The 15,086-nt window shown below is 44.2% G+C and overlaps 1 protein-coding gene across 2 annotated transcripts in view; it reads left to right on the top strand.

Moving 5' to 3' along the window:
* Nucleotides 1–15,086, top strand: part of RAB26 (RAB26, member RAS oncogene family) — a 239,807-nt gene that overhangs the window by 22,650 nt on the left and 202,071 nt on the right. The window contains exons 1-2 of one of the 2 annotated variants that reach the window (XM_070760893.1): nt 141–419; nt 4,445–4,555. In XM_070760893.1, the coding sequence (XP_070616994.1) occupies nt 228–419; nt 4,445–4,555 (303 nt within the window). In that variant the 5' untranslated portion in view covers nt 141–227. Of the gene's footprint in view, nt 1–140; nt 420–4,444; nt 4,556–15,086 lie in introns of those variants that run through there. The other variant, XM_070760894.1, reaches the window with a different exon arrangement.

Below are 15,086 nucleotides of genomic sequence, written 5' to 3'. Positions count from 1 at the left end.
GGGGCCAAGGCGGTGCCCTCCCGCCGCCTGGCCTTCTCCTCCTCCGGCGGGCAGCCCAACCACCGCTCCCCCGCCCTCTCCGGCAGCGCGGCCGCGGCTCGGGCGCTCCCAGCGGCGGCGAGGCGGGGCGGCGGCGGGGCGGGCGCACACGGACCGCGCTGCCGAGGAGCGGGGCCCGGACGGGATGCCGGCGGCGCTGGGAGCCGGGCTGAGCGCGGAGTAGCAGTATGTCCCGCAAGAAGAGCCCCAGAGCCAAGCGGGGCACCGCCGCCGCACCCTCCTCCGCCCTGCCCGCCGCCCAGCAACGTGCCGCCGCCGCCTCGTCGGGGGCTGCCCAGGAAGGGGCAGCCGAAGGAGGCGCGCCGCCCGCCCGGCCCTCGCTCAGCTCCAGCGGCGAGTTCCACGACGTCGCCTTCAAGGTGAGCGGCGAGCGCGTCTCGGCCGGGGCTCGACGGGCGGACCGGCGGCTGGCGCGCCCCAGGCTCTTGGAGAGGCTGGGCGGGCGCGAAGGACTGGAGCGCGTCCGCCGTTGGGGGAGCCGAGAGGCGGCGGCGGGCTTGGCTTCCAGCCGGGTTCCGGTGGGCTGCTAAGGTGGAACGGGAAGGTGGGCTCGCTTCCCGTGGCTCTGGGTGCCAGCGGAGTCCAGCGCAATGATGCCACGGCACCTGGACAGGGAGCGAAATTGCGCGCGGACACGCAGGTGTACCCATGTTTTGGCATGGTTGCCCCCGCGGCTCTGAGGGCCAGCGGAGTCCAGCGCAATTCTGCCAATGCACCTGGACAGGTAGCAAAATCGCGCGCGGACACGCAGGGGCGCCCATGTTTCTGCGCGCGATTGTGCTACCTGCCCAGGTGCAGTGGCATCATTGCGCTGGACTCCGCCAGCACCCAGAGCCCCGGGGGGCGAGCACACGCCACCGTTCCACCTTAGCAGCCCGCCTCTGCTTATATCGGGTGGTCCTTTCTCACCCGGTTGTGTTTGCCCCGCCCGGGACCCTTTTAGGGGGAAAAAAAGAAGGCATCTTTGCTGACGCCTGTCTGTGCGTAAAATAGCCATGGGGGGAATTGACTTCGGTGGGACAATCTGTGTTTGCCTCCTGGGAAGGGAGCCCGGGTTTGCTTCAATGAATCCTCCTGCCTGGGCTGTGGGCGCATTTGTACAACATGTTTAACTCCCGGGGGGAATTTACTCAGTGCAGGTGGGTTCTCACAGTGCACAGAATCGGGGAACCGATCCATCCGTGTGCCAAGTGAGACACAAACCAAACAATTAGTAGATAAGAGATCTTGTTACAGGCTTATCCAACACAGAGACTTGTTTGCAAACATTCTGAGAAATAAAGACAAACCCCCACCTCCACCCTGCAATAGGCTCATTTAAGGAACTCGCTAGAAAAAGAGACTCGGGAAGGTCCCATCTCAGTACTCTGCACTTGTTATTCTGATTCTTGGCATCACAAGAATCAAGTCAAGAATATATGTATGAATTGCATTTCCTTGACTAGGTTCTGCAGGAATAGAATGGAATGGAATAGAATAGAATCCTGTCAATGACTACTTCAGCTTCAGCCACAACAACACAGGAGCATGCAACATATACAAACTTAAAGTAAACCACTTTAAACTCGACTGCAGGAAATACGACTTTAGTAACCGAGTAGTTAATGCATGGAACTCACCACCTGACTCTGTAGTATCATCTCCTAACCCCCAAAACTTTACCCTTAGACTCTCCACTGTTGACCTCTCCCGATTCCTAAGAGGTCAGTAAGGGGCATGCATAAGTGCACCAGCCTGCCTTCCGTCCCCTGTCCTAATGTTTTTCTCTTACTAGTATCACGTACTGTATATGAATATTATTACATCTTTGTATACCACCAATACGTACTTAACAAAACAAATAAATAAAATAAAAAAATCTTGTTACAGGTTTATCCGACACATAGACTTGTTTGCAAACATTCTGAGAAATAAATACGCCCCCCCACCCCCATCCACTAGAAAAAGAGGCTCGGGAAGGTCCCATCTCAGTTCTTCCTGCTTGTTATTCTGATTCTTGGATGAGTTTTTTTACATTCAGTCACAAAAATGTCTATGAATCACATTTCTTTGACCAGGTTCTGCAGGAAAGGGGCTGGACCACCTAAGGAGGGTAAAATTGGTGGGTGCTTTATGAGCTAATAATTCAGATTACCTACAAGGTGTTTGACTCCGCTAACTGCGTTCTTGGCCATCTAGGGCTCCTCCTGTGGTGAGTGTAATGGTGAAGGCATCAGGCTAGAAACTGGGGGATCCTGAGTTCTAATCCCACCTTAGACACTTTTATGCCCTGAGAAGCTGGGAGGTTTTCGTATATGTATAAATGTTATTGTATTGTTTTGTCTTGTTTAATGTTTGTCTTTATTAATGTATATAATCAAATTTTAAAAGATCTTTTTTTTTAAAAAAAGGAAGGCTAGGTTCTGACCAGATTTTTTGGGGGAGGTGGGGAAATGGAAGGATTGTATTATTATTTTTGCAATCATCTGGTCGGTAGCATTCTCTTTGACAGCTGTTGAGGCCACTTGGGGATTTATCTGTGCCTGCTGGGTCTCCTGAATTTAATTAATTAATTAATTAATTAATTTGTCAAACGTGCATGGGATAGTAGTAGTTCATATAAACATAAAATAAGTAAAAAGTAACGATAAAAGAGGATACTAGGACAGTAGGACAGGGACGGTAGGCACAATGGTGTGCTTCTAAACACCCCTTACAGACCTCTTAGAAACGGGGGGAGGTCGACTGCAGACAATCTAAAGTTAAAATTTTTGGGGTTTGGGGAAAAAACTACAGAATCAAGTAGGGCATTGCAGGCATGGATCGCCCTGTTGCTGAAGTCGTATTTTCTGCAGTCAAGTTTGGAGCGGTTCACATTGAGTTTGAATCTATTACATGCTCGTGAATTGAAGGTGTAGTAGTCATGAACAGAAAGGACATTTTGGTATTATGATTTTAGGGACTACATTTAGATAGAATAGAATAGAATAGAATAGAATTTTATTGGCCAAGTGTGATTGGACACACAAGGAATTTGTCTTGGTGCATATGCTCTCAGCGTACAGATCAGATCAGAGGCAATGTAATCGGTTGTTGTTGTGTTGCTTTTGTACCCTGTGAGCCGTCCCGAGTCTTCGTGTCATGTTTTGTCTTTGTTCCTGGTGAACAGTTCTCTCTCTGTTGTTTTGGAGATGCAAAGGTACATGAGGTGTGGTGTGTTTGGGGTTCCAGTCTATCTGCTGCCAGCAGTCCTAGGTGTGGAAATAAAGCTAGGTGGTCACAGTGAAACTGTGGGGTTGAAATTTAGCTACAATACAACGTAGACGTCCTTCGGAGCCTGAACGGTGCGACATTTTGCAAAGCTAGCTGGGGAATTCTGGGAGTTGAAGTCCACCAGGACTAAAGATGCCAAGGTTGGCGACCCTGCTCCAGAAAATATGATACCCATTTGACTTGCCACTTGAGAAAAGAGAGCTCTTTGTAAATTGGGTGAAGACAATAACTTGCAGAGCCCCCCCCCATTCTTTTATCTTCCTCTTTTCTTTTCTTTCTTTCTTTCTTTCTTTCTTTCTTTCTTTCTTTCTTTCTTTCTTTCTTCTTTCATCTTTTTTCTTTCTTTCTTTCTTTCCTTCCTTCCTTCTTTCTTTTCTTTTCTTTTTTCCTTTCCTTTTGTTTTCTTTCTTTCTTTCTCCCTTTTCCTTCCCCCTTTTTTCTTTTTTTTCTTTTCCTTCCCTTCCCTTCTTTTCTTTTCTTTCTTTCTTTTCTTTCTTTCTTTCTTTCTTCTTTCTTTCTTTCCTTCCTTCCTTCTTTCTTTTCTTTTCTTTTTTCCTTTCCTTTTGTTTTCTTTCTTTCTTTCTCCCTTTTCCTTCCCCCTTTTTTCTTTTCCTTCCCTTCTTTTCTTTTCTTTTATTTCTTTCTTTTCTTTTTTTCTCTTTTGCCGAGAACATGGATTGAACCCAGCTTGTCTCAGGCTCAACCCATTACAGATGTAAAAGGCAGACAGCTCCAGTTCCATCGCAGCTGTGTGGGAGCTGCTTCAATTCTCACCTTCGTGTTTCCAAGGAAAATTTGTGGGGCTGCTTATCCCACCTCGGGAGAGTTCTCAGAATAAACGGGCCAGTCTAAACATGACATGAAGGGGGTCTTTGCTCTTGGGAACAGAATGGCTTTAGGTCAGCCTGCATTAGGCAAAAAACGTTGGGTGGCCTCAGGAGCAGAGTTACCTGATGGAAGCTCAACCAGCTTAGGAGACCATCTGAGGCCGGTGGCTGGGCAGCTGCGGAGAGTTTGAAGGCAAAGCAGGACTTCTTCCCACCTCACCTCCCCTTGACCATTGGGTCCAGGAGCCCAGAGAGGCCACTGCCATCCCTTCTCATCTCTTCTCTTCCTCCTCCTCCTCCTCCAGGTGATGCTCGTTGGTGACTCTGGAGTGGGCAAGACCTGCTTGCTGGTGCGCTTCAAGGACGGCGCTTTCTTGGCTGGGAGCTTCATCTCAACGGTGGGGATCGATTTTCGGGTAAGTGAGCTGCGGTGGCCAAATGGAAAAAGACCTGGAGGGGGAAAAGTGGAGCTTTATTACTCTAATACAGTGATGGTGAACCTATGGCACGGGTGCCACAGGTGGCACACAGAGCCATATCCGCTGGCACGCAAGCCATTGCCCTATCTCAGCTCCAACGTGCATGCGTGTTCCAGCAAGCTGATTTTTGGCTTGCACAGAGCCTCTGGGAGGGCATTTTTGGCTTCCAAAGAGCATCTGGGGGATGGGGGAGGGTGTTTTTACCCTCCCCTGGCTGCAGGGAATAATAATAATAATTTATTAGATTTGTATGCCGCCCCTCTCCGAAGAGGAGCCTGGGGCGGGTGAAACACAAGCCTACTGTGCCCACCAGAAGTTGGGAAACAGGCCATTTCTCGCCTCCAGAGGGCCTCCAGGGGGTGGGGGAAGCTGTTTTCACCCTCCCCAGTCATTGAATTATGGGTGTGAGCACTCCCGCATGCACAAAAGCACATTTGCACGCTCTTTCGGCACCCAAGAGAAAAAAAGTTCACCATCACTGCTCTAATATGTTGGCAGTATGCATAAAAATGGGAGGTCGCTTTGATTCCTACTGTGAAGGAATGGTTGTTGTCAGCCTCCACTTTTCCTCGTCGCTTGCGTCAGCTGTCATAGAAGTTGGGGGGGGGTAGAGGTCAGTTAATTGGGAGTGGGGGAAGTGTGCTGGTGAGTGCCCTGTTTGAAGTTTCAAATTATTGCTAGGGAGGAATTTTCTCATCGCTCTTTGCCTGGCATCATGGACTTGTTTACAGCCTGTTCAAGGTCAACGGCTTTGGCAGCCCAGATGTGGAAGACCAAATGGCTGGTGTCAAGATAAGGGGGTGTTTATGCACATGTTTTGGGAATGTCTGGTAGTGCAGAACTTTTGGAAAGAAGTGCAAGAGGACACTAATAGGATGTTAAACACACGATGGACAATTACAAAGGGTATGGCGGTATTAGTCAAAAGGAACGAGATGGGACAATTTAGAGAAATAAAAGAAGCAGTGATAGAAAGCACTCAGGTGGTGATAGTCCTAGGCTGGAAGGATGCAACAAAATGGACAATACAAAGCTGGTATCGGTACATGGTGGATCACGTTCAGTTTGAGATTATGGATAAGAGGATGAATTCAGCTAATGAAACCAATCTGTGGGAACTGATGGGACGATGGGACATGTGGTCAGTAGAATTCGAGACCAAGCTATAAAGAATAAATTAGAATCACTTTACAATATCTAAATAGGTATATTGCTCTTCTTCATTTAAAATAGTATATAGAAAATATGCCCCAATTTTGGTGGAGGGGTATGAAGGTTGTTTGGTGGTGGGCACTTTTACACTGAACACAATGTTATGTGTTGTGTGAATGTTTTACTGTTATTATAAAAATCAATAAAAAATATTTTTTTAAAAAAGAAGAACTGGTACACCCACCTGACATCTTGGGACATGGGGATTTAATATATGGTCTAGGGGGTGGGGGGTGTAACATGGGAGGTTTTGGGGTTCTTTGTATATCCATCTTGTGCGTCTTTTGCCCCAGAACTTGCTTTCCTTGTGTTGCTGTCACTTCTTTAAAAAAAAATGTATAAACATTAAAAAATAAGACAGTACATAATCTATCGTTTTACAATACGGTATACATTTGTTTGTTTAAATGTTGTACTTGCATTTTATAAGACAAACAACAAAATATAACACAACATAATCCCCCCATCCCTTTTGAATTGTTATCAGCACAGTTCCTTCTTTATATAATTATACGGCCTGTAACATCAGCGGTTATTATATGATTGTTCTATAGTTCCAGTAAAACTAAGGTCGAGTTGTTGTTATATATCATAATCTTATGAATAAAATTAATTCTAGGAACATCGGGTTTTATTTACAGCTATTATCTCTTCTCTCATCCACCCAAGTATAAAATTTCTCCCAAATTTCATAATACTCTGATTCCTCTTTATTTTTGAGCTTTTGAGTCAGCTTGTCCATTCCTGCACAATCATAAATCTTTTTAATCATTTCTCTCTCTGATGGTATTTCTTCTTTTTTCCAATTTTGCGCTATAGTTATTCTAATTGCTGTAATTATGTGTTGTATCAAGTAGTAGTAGTCTTTTTTGATTTTCAGATCTATTATGCCTAAAGGAAAAGTTTCTGGTTTTAATATTATTTTTAATTTAGTCATTTCGAAAATCCATAATTTTACTTTTTTCCATATTTTCTTTATTTCGGGGCATGTCCACCACATGTGGAAGAACGTTGCGGACATGCGGGTTGGATGGATGTTCCGGGGGGTAGGGGGTGTAACACGGGAGGTTTTGGGTTTCTTTGTATATGCATGTTGTGCGCCTTTTGCCCCAGAATTTGCTTTCCTTGTGTTGCTGTCACTTCTTGTCTAGTAAAAGTGCTCACCTCTATCAAATGGAGTTGGGGTTTTATTTCTTTCCTGGACTGTGAATTGAAATCACACCTGACAGTTGCAGAAGTTGACAGAGTTTGGATGAAATGGCAAAATTGACTATTCTGGTTAAAGAAAATAATGTTAGTGCTTTTCTTTCTCCATGGAGACGGCTTCTGGAACTTTGAGCTGGAGGTGGGAAGGAAGGTGTTGTGGTTAGCTCTGGCCCAGCTCCTGCCCCAAGGACTGTGGATGTGGGGGAGACATCCACATGCTGCAGGCCTGTTTTGCCCCCGGTGGAATCTGCTGATGAAGGCTCCTCTGACCAAGAACACATGAGTGACAGGGAGGAGGAGAGTGTGGCAGACAGCTCAGAAGGAGATCAATTATCTAGCTCCTCCTTGGATTCAGAACAAGAGTTAATGATACAGCCACGCATGCGGAGAGCGATGCATAGGCAACAACAACTGAGAGATTATTATCAAAGAAAATGAGGCCACCTGTGGTTGGGTGGGGCTGTGGTAATTAGCGAGGCTGCTATAAAGAGCAGCCTGTGGGTTTGGCCATTGTGGAGGATTATCTGATCTTTGTGTTTCGTGATTGCTTTACTGACTTTGACCTTTTGTGTGCTGATTTTTCCCCGCTTTGAAACTAAACCAGGGCAAAGTGTGTTTCACTTTGTGAAAGAAGAAGGACTGTGAATTGCCTCACAGCTGCAAGCTAAGTATCACAGAACTGATAAGGGACTTGTACAAATTACCAGTTTGTTTGGAGACGAGTGCTCTTTGCTATACCAAAAGAGGGCTTGGTTTAAGTGAATTTTCATTATAAAGAACATTGTTTTGAATTTTCAAACGTGTGTGTGTCTGAAATTGTATCTGTGCATTTTCGGAGGGATTCTACCAGAGAGCTCGACAGAACAGAAGGAAACGTTGATTTGGGGTTTTACCAGTTAGATTGATAGATGCTTATAGAAATGGCTAGTTTACATTATTGTGAAAAAAACAAAACGTTGTGGTTTGTTGTTAATGCCTCATTCTGCTGCAACAGAAGTGTGTCGGAAGTCGATATTTCGTTTTTCTTTATTTCTTCTCCTCCCTCACTTCTCTTCCCACTCTTCCTCCCCACCGTTTTCCTATGTTATTTTATTTTCCTATTTGGGCCATTCTTTGTCAAGTGGACCAGGTGAAATTGAGGCCTTATTTGAAAAGAAACCATCACAAAAACAACGTATATGATAGAAAAAAAACCCATGCTCTTTCTAATGAAATAAAAATGGAGATGATTAAAGGTGAGAAAACAGATAGCAATAGAAAAAAAAAACCCTTGCTCTTTCTAATGAAGATGATTGAAGGTGATGAAACAGAGCTCACTGTTTTCTCACCTTCAATCTTCTTCAGCACATTTTTTTCCTATCATATATGTTGTTTTTGTGGTGGTTTCTTTTTAAATAAGGCTGCAAAAATCAGACAAGTGGACACCTAGTCCACGACAAAGAATAACCCATTTTCTATTTTATTTTCCTATTTTCCTATTTTATTGTATTCTATAACCCAATAAAAACATTAAAGGAGAAAACAAAAATATTCTAGATACAGTATTGCCGGTTGACTGAGTAAGCGACCTTGCCTTGAACTTCCCACCTGCTTGTTGCTCAGGGCTGTTGGAGTCCCAAGGGGGTCTGGGAAGAGGGGACTTTCCTTCCCCCCCTGTTTTCTTCCATGTTGGAGGCAGCTATGTTAAAAAAAAGAAGCGAAGCCCCCTTTTTTGGGCATGGGCCAACTCCCTTTGGCCGCAGAGGCCTGGCTGCCCAGTGGGAATTGGACCGAGAGCCTGTTTGGCTGTTTGATCCAGATGGAGGATTCAGATGAAGAGCTTCAGAACTGGTCCCTGCATGGCCGCTCTTGGCTGCAGGGAGCCCTGGGAAAAAATAGGACGTGTCTGCTTTAAGGAGCAGCCAGAGGTGCTGTGGCCAGAGGGAGGGTTCAAAGTATTAATTCCAGGTCACTCTTTCTGCTGATGGGTCTGTGGGACTTACATGCAAGCGTGGGATGTAAAAAAGGGGAAACTGTGAAAAGGGTGTAGAAAGCATCTTTCCTCCCTCCCTCCCTCCCTCCCTCTCACCCTCCCTCTCACCCTTCTTTCTCCTCCCTCCCTCTTCCTCCTTCTTTCCTTCTTTCCTCCCTCCCTCCCTCTCTCCCTCCCTTATTTTTCCTTCCTTCCTTCCTTCCTTCCTTCCTTTCCTCTCTCCTTCCCTCCCTCCCTCCCTCTCTTTTACCCCTTCCTCCCTCTTTCTCCTTCCTTCCTTCCTCCCACCCTCCCTTCCTCCCTCCCTTCTTTCTCCTCCCTCCCTCTTTCTCCTTCTTTTCTTCCTTCCTCCTTCCCTCTCTCCCTCCCTCCCTCACTCCTTTTCTTCTTTTTCCTTCTTTCTCCTTCCTTCCTCCCTCCCTCCCTTCTTCCCTCCCTCCTCCTCTCTTTCCTCTTCTCTAACTTCTGAGAGAAAATCAGAATTTTCACCCAAAAGCTTGACATCTTTAAAAGTGGAAAGATGCAACATAGCGAGAGAAAACCCACAGCAAGGAACAGAGTCGGCTCGCTAGCAGATGCAGCTCTCGGTCTTTGCTTGGATGTTCAAGTCCGTTGCTTTCTTTATGGTGTCTTGTCCTATAGCTACTCACCACAGTTTGTACTGCCCTCCCCCTCATTTAATGTCCTCTTTGGCAGTTTTCCACTGCCTTGAAAGGACAACGTGATTTCGTTAAGGAATCAGGTTAAAACCTCATCTTTTGTTTGCTCTTACTCTTTGGGCCGCCTTTCAGATTTCTAACAGATGTTAGAGTCATTTCAATGCACACTTTAAACCCTTTTGGCTCTTAACGCCTCTTCTTCCTGCTTACGCAATGGTCACCCAAATGGATCCCCAGCCAGCCCCCAAAACCAGGGTGGGCTCCACTTACCTTCTCTACCGGTTCGCATTGCATCGGAAGTGTGCGTTTCGCATCCTGTTGGGGAAATGCATGCGCGGAGGGTCCTTTGCCAACTGCTTTCAAGGAGTGGCAACCAGTAGTGGGCTCCTAACAGTATGGTTGATGCCATTGCACCAGTAGTGGAAATGGAGCTGTACGCGCAGCCCTGGGTGACCGGCGAGAGGGTACATCAAAGCAAGATTTCAGCATGAGTTTTTGCTTCCATGCACGCACAAAAGCTAAATCTCGCTCCAGCACGCCCGCATGCCTGCCACTCACCCGGAACTGCGCATGCATCAGCAGTGGTAAGTTCGAACCCTCGCCTGGTGGTGACTGTTGTGAGTATTCCCTGTCAGCCTCAGGAAGTGTCAGATTCGGAGGAGGACGAAGATACAGAAGCTTTAATGCACCCTGATTTAAGAGAGTTGTCGGAGGGCAGTGGAGATGAAGGCGTAGGTGAAAATGAGTTAGACGTTAGCATGGAAATCAGTTAATCTTCAGAGAGTGGGGGGGTAGCTGACAGCCCCTGGTTGAATGCGAGTTTTAGGAGATTCGCAAAAAGAAGAGAGGAGATGTTTAGGGAAAAGTTTTGAATCTACAAGTTTAGAATTGTGTAAATCAACCAATGCATCATATCCTGAAATGTATCGGAAATGAAGCTACTTTTGGTCAAACTGCGTGTTGGAATATGGCCCTATTCCTCGCCTCCGAGAAGTAAGCTTTTGATATATTATGAGTGCTAAAGTGTGCAAATTTAGATTTAATATGACCCAGAGGTAAGACGCTAACAGGGAGTCTATCCTCTGCTCATTAGCTTTATAAACTCAACTCATTATTTATTCATTCATTCATTCATTCATTCATTCATTCATTCATTCATTCACTCATTCATTCATTCATTCATTCATTCATTTATTCGATTTTTATGCTGCCCTTCTCCTTAGACTCAGGGCGGCTCACAACATGTTAGCAATAGCACTTTTTAACAGAGCCAGCCTATTGCCCCCACAATCCGGTCCTCATTTGACCCACCTCGGAAGGATAGAAGGCTGAGTCAACCTTGAGCCGGTGATGAGATTTGAACTGCTAACCTGCAGATCTACAGTCAGCTTCAGTGGCCTGCAGTACAGCACTTTACCGGCTGCGCCACCCCAGCTCTATATTAGATTTGGAATGTGCTTTTCGCATAGCAGCATTGTAATTGTGACAATCTTCCCGGTGTAAGAAGAGAACTAAAGACTTACTAGTTTTGAAAAGCAAAGCCTTGAAAACAGAAGTTTTGGAGTTGCTTCAGCTTGATCAGAAGAGCGACCAGAACACCAGTTCGGGTTCGGCAAGCAAGGGCAACTTTCCACCACCGGTTTGGGCAAACCGGTCCAAACTGGCAGCAACCCCACCACCACCATTGCCCCAAGCTCTTTGCTAGGAAGCCTCATCTACCCCAGTGTTTCTCAACCTTGCAACTTGAAGATATTTGGACTTCAACTCCCAGAATTCCCCAGCCAGCATTCGCTGGCTGGGGAATTCTGGGAGTTGAAGTCCAAATATCTTCAAGTTGCCAAGGTTGGGAAACACTGCTCTACCCAACCTACCCAAGAGATTTTATTTATTTATTTATTTATTTATTGGATTTGTATGCCGCCCCTCTCCAGAGACTCGGGGCGGCTAACAGCGACAATAAAACAGTGTACAATAGTAATTTGGTATTGATGATTAAAAATCAATTAATATAAAAACCAAACATACATACATACATACATACATACATACATACATACATACATACATACATACATACATACATACCATGCATAGAATTGTAAAGGCCTAGGGGGAAAGAGGATCTCAATTCCCCCATGCCTGGTGGCAGAGGTGGGTTTTAAGTTGTTTACGAAAGGCAAGGAGGGTGGGGGCCGTTCTAATCTCTGGGGGGAGTTGGTTCCAGAGGGCTGGGGCCGCCACAGAGAAGGCTCTTCCCCTGGGTCCTGCCAGCTTTCAACCTCAGTTTGCTTTGGGTTATTTTTTGTGGGAGCTCCATTATCTACCCACAAGGCAAGCAGCAACCTGGGAACCTGAATAACTCTTGGGAATCAGGTCTGATTTCAAACACTTGTTTAATTTAGAACCACTTTTACCTGACATTAATAATTAAGTCTTTTTTTAAAATGAATTTTGGTTATTATTACTACTATGATAAGAAATAAAGCTAAACTGTACAAGCATGTATGATACCGATATGAAAATCTGCAAATAACTTAGAAATGTATACGTGATAACACGAGAAGGAAAGAGAGAGCAAGGTCATCTCTCTTGTTTTTAAAGCTGTGTGTATATTGTTGTTTGCTACTTATATTTGTATTTATATTTGTATTTGGTCAGAATTCAAAGTGTTGGTAATGACCTTTAAAGCCCTACATGGCATTGGGCCAGAATACATCCGGGACCGCCTTCTATCGCACAAATCCCAGCGGCTGATAAGGTCCCACAGAGTTGGCCTTCTCCGGGTCCCGTCGACCAAACAATGTCGTTTGGCGGGCCCCAGGGGAAGAGCCTTCTCTGTGGCAGCCCCGGCCCTCTGGAATCAATTCCCCCCAGACATTAGAACGGCCCTCACCCTCCTTGTCTTTCGCAAATTACTCAAGACCCACCTTTGTCGCCAGGCATGGGGGAGTTAAGATATTCCTCCCCTAGGCCATTACAAGTTATGCATGGTATGTTTGTGTGTATGTTTGGTTTTTACAATTAGGGTTTTTAGTTGTTTTATTAAATTGGATTGTTACATGTTGTTTTACCATTGTTGTTAACCGCCCCGAGTCTGCGGAGAGGGGCGGCATACAAATCCAATAAATAATAAATAATAATAATAATATAAACTTAATTTTTTCTAATAAAAATTATTATAAAAATATAAACAAACAAACAAATAAAAGAATTCAGGTCTGAGAGAGGTCCAGTTTTAAAGTTAAGGGAAACTTAAAAAACAAAGTGTGAGGCGTGATTATGTCTTCTGGCAGTATTAGGAATCCCAGAAGGAGATATTTTTTTATTTTTATTTTTATTAATAAAGCATCTAGAATCTCAGTTACAGTGAGCAACGTGACTCGTCAATTTCTCATCAGCTGAACAGATTGTTCTCGGAGTCCTTGAGCAGGAGAATCTCACTGTTCTCATCAGAAGAGAAGCATTTAGGGGTAGTGATTTCTGACAGTCTCAAAAGGGGTGAACAGTACGGTAGGGAAAGCAAGTAGAATGCTTGGCTGCATAGCTAGAGGTATAACAAGCAGGAAGAGGGAGATTGTTATCCCGCTATATAGAGCACTGGCAAGACCACATTTGGAATAATACTGTGTCCAGTTCTGGAGACCTCACCTACAAAAAGATATTGATAAAATTGAATGGGGTCCAAAGACGGCTACAAAAATAGTGGAAGGTCTTAAGCATAAAACTTATCAGAAAAGACTTCATGAACTCAATCTGTATAGCCTGGAGGACAGAAGGGAAAAGGGGTACATGATCAAAACATTTCAATATGTTAAAGGGTTCAGGAGGGAATTGTTTTTAATAGGAAACACAAGAACAAGGGGGCACAATCTGAGGTTAGTTGGGGGAAAGATCAGAAGCAACGTGAGAAAATATTATTTCACCGAAAGAGTAGTAAATGCTTGGAACAAACTTCCAGCCGACGTGGTTGGTAAATCCACAGCAATTGAATTTAAACATGCCTGGGATAAACATAGATCCATCCTAAGATAAAATACAGGAAATAGTACAAGGGCAGACTAGATGGACCAGGAGGTCTTTTTCTGCCGTCAATCTTCTATGTTTCTATGTTCCCTTATGCTGCTCGGGGTTTGGTGGTGGTTGCATATTTTTTTCTCTTTTGACCCTCCTTTCTGAAAATCTGGGGGTGGGGGATCAGAGCCTCTTCAGCACTAGCAGGGACGCAGGAAGCATCTTTGCTTGAAAAAAATGTCCTGTCCTGTACCAATTGTTGAATAGTTGCCTCTAAAAACAGCACCGTGTTGCAATGAACACTGGAGTAAAATGTTCTCCCATTTTAAAACAAGCTCAGCTTTATTTGAGTTTCTTTTTTTTTTAATGCAGCTTTTTACTCTTAATCGGATTGCATTTTCCTGAGATGCTTTTCCAATCTTTAAGATGCTTTGGGTTTCTGGAGGGAGCTTTTTCCGTAATGGAAGCGTGGGCTTTTTGCTAGAGAGCTTTCCAATTTCCCCAGGATCTGTAATTGCTCTTTCCCAATTACATGATCACCAATCGTTTTATAAATACGACAATAAATCAGAAATGGTTTTACAGTCTGACGGATATATTTGTCCGAACAGCTAATGATAGTTCTGAATGTCAGATACATCGTTCCATAGACCGATCGGTCAACAAAAACTCTGCCTCTTCCATTACCATAGATTTTTAAAAATAAAAATAATGGGAAGGAATCTAGTAGCCATGGTGCTACCAGACTCCTCCTGACATTATTGCTATTAACACAGCTCTCCTCCTATAGCGTCTGAGTGGTTTTAAGTCTTACGTGGAAACGCAGCATCATGCAGAATGCCAAAAAGGGGTAGAAAATAGCAAATTAAAGAAATTGTAGGGATAAAATTAAAGAAAAATAACATAAACTAAAACTAGTTTACAACCCTCTATAGCTTTGCAGCCTAGCAAATCATCTTAGAACATCTACATTACCTTACATTTACTGCTTGGGTAATTACAGATTAATCTTTTTAAACATAACTTTTTCATAGAAGACTCTCTTGCTTGCTTTCTCTCTCCTTACAGGGGATTGAAGTAATCTCCAAGGTCTTTTGCAAGGCTTTTTATTGTTATTGTTCTTTCATTCTTATTTCTTTTACAATTTTGTAAATAGACTAATGTTTTGTAAATAGACTAATGTTTTGTAAATAGACTAATGTTTTGTAAATAGACTAATGTTTTGTAAATAGACTAATGTTTTGTAAATAGACTAATGTTTGAACCATGTGTTTCAAACAGACCCTTTTTCAAAACAAATATATATTACTTACCAGTGTCATTCCTTCTAAACTGCTTGATTACCTTGTCTTTATATACGGTAATCAAACTGAAAAGAATAAGAAAATAGTGATATAGCTTGATATAT

Source organism: Erythrolamprus reginae, chromosome 9 (genome assembly GCF_031021105.1).
Source record: "Erythrolamprus reginae isolate rEryReg1 chromosome 9, rEryReg1.hap1, whole genome shotgun sequence".
Taxonomy (NCBI): domain Eukaryota; kingdom Metazoa; phylum Chordata; class Lepidosauria; order Squamata; family Dipsadidae; genus Erythrolamprus; species Erythrolamprus reginae.
This window is presented reverse-complemented; position numbering and strand designations above follow the sequence as displayed.